This window comes from Micropterus salmoides, unplaced genomic scaffold (assembly GCF_014851395.1).
Source record: "Micropterus salmoides isolate LMB-PRFRI ecotype aquatic unplaced genomic scaffold, ASM1485139v1 Ms_hic_scaffold_3, whole genome shotgun sequence".
In the NCBI taxonomy this organism is placed as follows: Eukaryota; Metazoa; Chordata; class Actinopteri; order Centrarchiformes; family Centrarchidae; genus Micropterus; species Micropterus salmoides.
In genome coordinates, this window is record NW_024042261.1 from 10,976,403 (window position 1) to 10,980,380 (window position 3,978).

Genomic DNA, 3,978 nt, shown 5'->3' on the forward strand with positions numbered 1-3,978 from the left:
ATCCTTAAGAAACAACATTTCATTTAGCTATATACTTGTAGGCAAAGGATATGAATAAAGTATTTTAACTTTGATTTTTGATAACGTGTTCAACCATTTTGCATGTAGTGACTAATGCAATGAATTTATGCCTAGATGTTTTGGGGGGTAAGATTATTCAACAGCGACTGGTATAATTCATTGTGATCTGCAGGAAAATGTAGGATACAGCAGACAATTGTACATAATCATTTGCATCAGTGTGTCAAGTCATTTGCAATTTGTTCAAAACAATGAGAAAGTGCTTTTATGATGTGCACAAGTGACGAGATGATGTGGAGGTTCAACAATTAGTTTTGAGAATTTTAATTCTGATCTGAGAAATGCACCAAAGTGACTGAGAAAAACTGTATTATAATCAATAACCACACAGTGAAACATTTAAATAATCAAATACCACACAGTGAAACATTGGTCTATTCTGATGAAGCATGCAGGGTGAAACAGTAAACACAGTAAAATATCAAATTTCCATCACAGTAGCTAACCATCTCCTGGCTGTAGCTTCATATTTAACATACAGGTACGAGAGTGGTATCAATCTTCTCATCTAACTCTCAGCAAGAAAGCAAAAAAAAAATGTCACAATATTTCTCATCCTTCCACCTGAAACTGCCTGGACTCTTTCTGCACATGAAGCTGTGATGCTACAGCCTTTAAGTAAGAATTAAGCATGACACCTGTACATTACAAAATGAGCTTTTCTCCATCTCTTACTAGATCTCTAAGTTTCACAAACATTTTGTTAAAGAGACAATCATTGTTGATCAAAACCATCACACTGTCAAACCTGAAGCCAAATGAGCAAACCATTACCCAAGCAAGTTATTTTGCTGAAAAATTTAGAAATTATATGGGAAATCTGATGCCACATGTTCTCTTGCAATATCTGCATCTTCTTTTTTCTTCCAGAAGGCATCCAGAGAAAAGTAATACAAGAGTGGATCTAGGCAGCAGTTCAAAGTAGCAAGACATATAAAAGGCGTAAGATCAAATTTGTTAACTTTAAGTAAACCAACCGACGCAGGCAAGAAACATATGGTGAACATAACCAAGTTCATAACAAAAATCAGCATGGCATTCACCTTGTTGTTGACCCTTGCAGAGTCATTCAGATGTCTGTGTAGAGTCCAAGAGACCATTACAGTGCACACAACAATGACTGCCAGCAAGGTGAGCACTAGCACAAGCTGAAAATAAACCATTGCTGAGCTAAGAGTGCCCAGATCATGACGTAATTCAAAACAGTAGGATCCGTTGTTGCTTGCATTTTTTGAAAAGGCTACAATCTCTGGGATGTTCACCACCAACACAAACAGCCAAACGAGTGCAACAGCTTTCCAGGCGTGGGAAAGGGTTCGAAGATGCCGTGACCTCAGAGGATAAACCACGGCCAGCAGTCGGTCCACGCTGATGAAGGTGATAAAGATGGAGCTGGAGCGGATGTTGTTGCGAAAGAGCATTGTGACGGACCAACATGCCGCAGCGCTCAGTGGCCAAGTGCCGGTGGCATAAAAGTAGACCCTCATGGGCAAGGAGATGACGAGCAGCAGGTCTGACATGGCCAGGTTGACCATGAAGACAGCAGTGGAGGATTTGAGCCTGTGGTGTCTAAGCAGAGTCCACAGTGACACAGCATTGAGAGGCAGTCCAATTGCCATAATACAGCCAAAGACAATAGCATAAGCAGGCTTTCGCTCGATTTCACCAGCCACAGTGTTGTTCATTTCGACCTGTTGAGAAAAGCAGTGTTGCAGCACTGTGCTTCACTTAATAGGACACATTAGTTCCTTCCTCTTCTCTTTATCTGTGTGCAGTGAGGTTAGACATTGAAAATGGGTGGGTTAAAAATGTAAGAGGAAGTGGAGGGAATGTGACCCAAGTGACTCAACTCAGAAGCTGTAGGCTAACTGTGACATTAATAAATTAACCATTTTTTCTTTGAATTTTGTGCAAATGTGCATCTTTAGAATGTAATTCTTGCTACAACCTAACATATTTAAAGTTATTTGACATAAGTAGTGCACATAATTGACATAAGGGCTTTCATGCACATAATCTTATCATGAAAGGGTGAGTTTTAATCAGTTAAACACTGTGATTTTAACTTAAAGCTGCACTTATCAGTATTGTCATGCTACCACTGGATCAAATGACACATCTCTTCAATATAATGCTATTAGGCTAACAGTTTGCAAACACATTTGTCATAACACCTTTACAAATGGATGTGTCAAATGTTTTTTTTAAGCTTGTTCTGCTCCCTCTAATAATTTATATTTATATTCATATATTTTCACATGCACCTTTTGTGTGCACTACATGTTCTAAAATAGGAACTCTATGTTTCTTTATTAGTTTAAGGGAGTTTAAAACGGAACTGTCAACATCTTACCAACAGTGAAAGCACAACTTGTCATTGGTTAAAAAATTACTTTCATTACTTTTTCAAATGTCACATTATCTGATTGGAAAATGCCCACAGCCTATTGTGACTAGATTGCTGTTAAAAATGTACCTTGTTGGGTCACGTGTAGTCTGCATGTGCCTGTTCAAAGAGTGCTCATGCAGATTGCTACCTCAAATTGGAGCTCAGGATGTGGGTTGTGAGTGTGATCACAGGAAACTGCCGGGTGTAGTAGTGAACATATATCATGATACTTGTTCTAAGTAAATTAGAAAATGTTAGAAAGTTATACTCTGGGATCCTTTACCAGGGTAATCACCTGGGGGGTCCAGAAAAAAAGGACCGACAATACCCCCATATGTTGCAACTTACAATAAAAATAAAGTAAATTTTGTTCTGTTCATTTCAGTTCAGTGTGGTTTATAGGCTTATTTCACACGGGCCGCCATGATATAAGCGTATTGGCATGATAAAATGTTGCTAATGCAGTTTGCTTCAAAATCAAAAAAGGCCCAAGCCGGCCCAGGGTGGGCGGAGGGAGGACAGGAGGAGGGCCAGACCAGGAACTCTCAGGTGGGTGGCCAGAGGGCAAGGCAAGGGGGCGACAGAGTTTGGGAGCTCGCACAAGCAGGCCAAGGGGACAAAACAGTTCTGGGAGCCGTCCCGGAGGGCGACCCAGGAGGCCGTGCAGACCAAAGGGATCACGGAGTTCAGGAGTTCGTCCTGGGGGACGCCCCGACAGGCTGAGCAAATCAGGGGGAAAACACAGTTCAGGAGGCCGTCCCGGGTGGCCAGAGGTGAACAAAAGTTCAGGAGGCAGTCCCGGAGGTCGACCAAGCAGACCAGGAGGGCAAAACAGTTCAGGTGGGCATCCCGCGGGACGATCCATGAGGCCGGGCAGACCAGGGGGGAAACAAAGTTTGGGAGGCCGTGCCGGAGGTCGACCCAACAGGCCGGGCAGAACAGGGGGACCACAGAGTTCAAGGGGTTGGCAGGGCGGCCAACAGTGAGGCAGCAAACCCACTGGGGGCCGAGCAGGAGGCCGACGGCAAGACCTCTCCGGAGGTTGGCACCCAAAGCTTGGGTGCTCTGGAGGCACAGCTGGGCTGAGGACCACCGGCGAATTAATTTCCTGCAATCTGGTGAGAATTTCTGCTTCAATTTATGGTGGAAATGTTTTCTTTATATAAAGAGAAACACAAAATTCAGGTGCAATAGAATATAAAGTAGTGACGCTCTCAGGCATCATCTGTTGCTATTAAATATGTTTCTCCTGTAGATCAACTTATTTAATATCATCCCTGCTGAGTCAAAACACGATTTAGTTTTCTCTCCTCTTATGTGTCTTTTGTTTGGGGAAGTGACCTCATTGACTGGACTTTTAATAGCTACTTGATCTGTTTCAGCAGGTTTTCTGCTCATGTTCAAAACTTTCTTCACATTCAGAATCTCTCCCTTATGTTTCTGATATGTTGAGAAAAAAAAGTCGCAATATTACAAGACATCACCATTTAATAAGAATTCAAAAATGT

The 3,978-nt window shown here is 42.1% G+C and overlaps 1 protein-coding gene across 1 annotated transcript; it reads right to left on the bottom strand.

Moving 5' to 3' along the window:
- Nucleotides 1–867: 867 nt before the first annotated feature.
- Nucleotides 868–2,108, bottom strand: LOC119883598 (lysophosphatidic acid receptor 5-like). Its single transcript, XM_038694339.1, has one exon. It carries the CDS (start codon nucleotides 1,764–1,766, stop codon nucleotides 882–884), a length of 885 nt encoding a protein of 294 aa, XP_038550267.1. The 5' UTR covers nucleotides 1,767–2,108; the 3' UTR covers nucleotides 868–881.
- Between the last annotated feature and the right edge of the window lie 1,870 nt (nucleotides 2,109–3,978).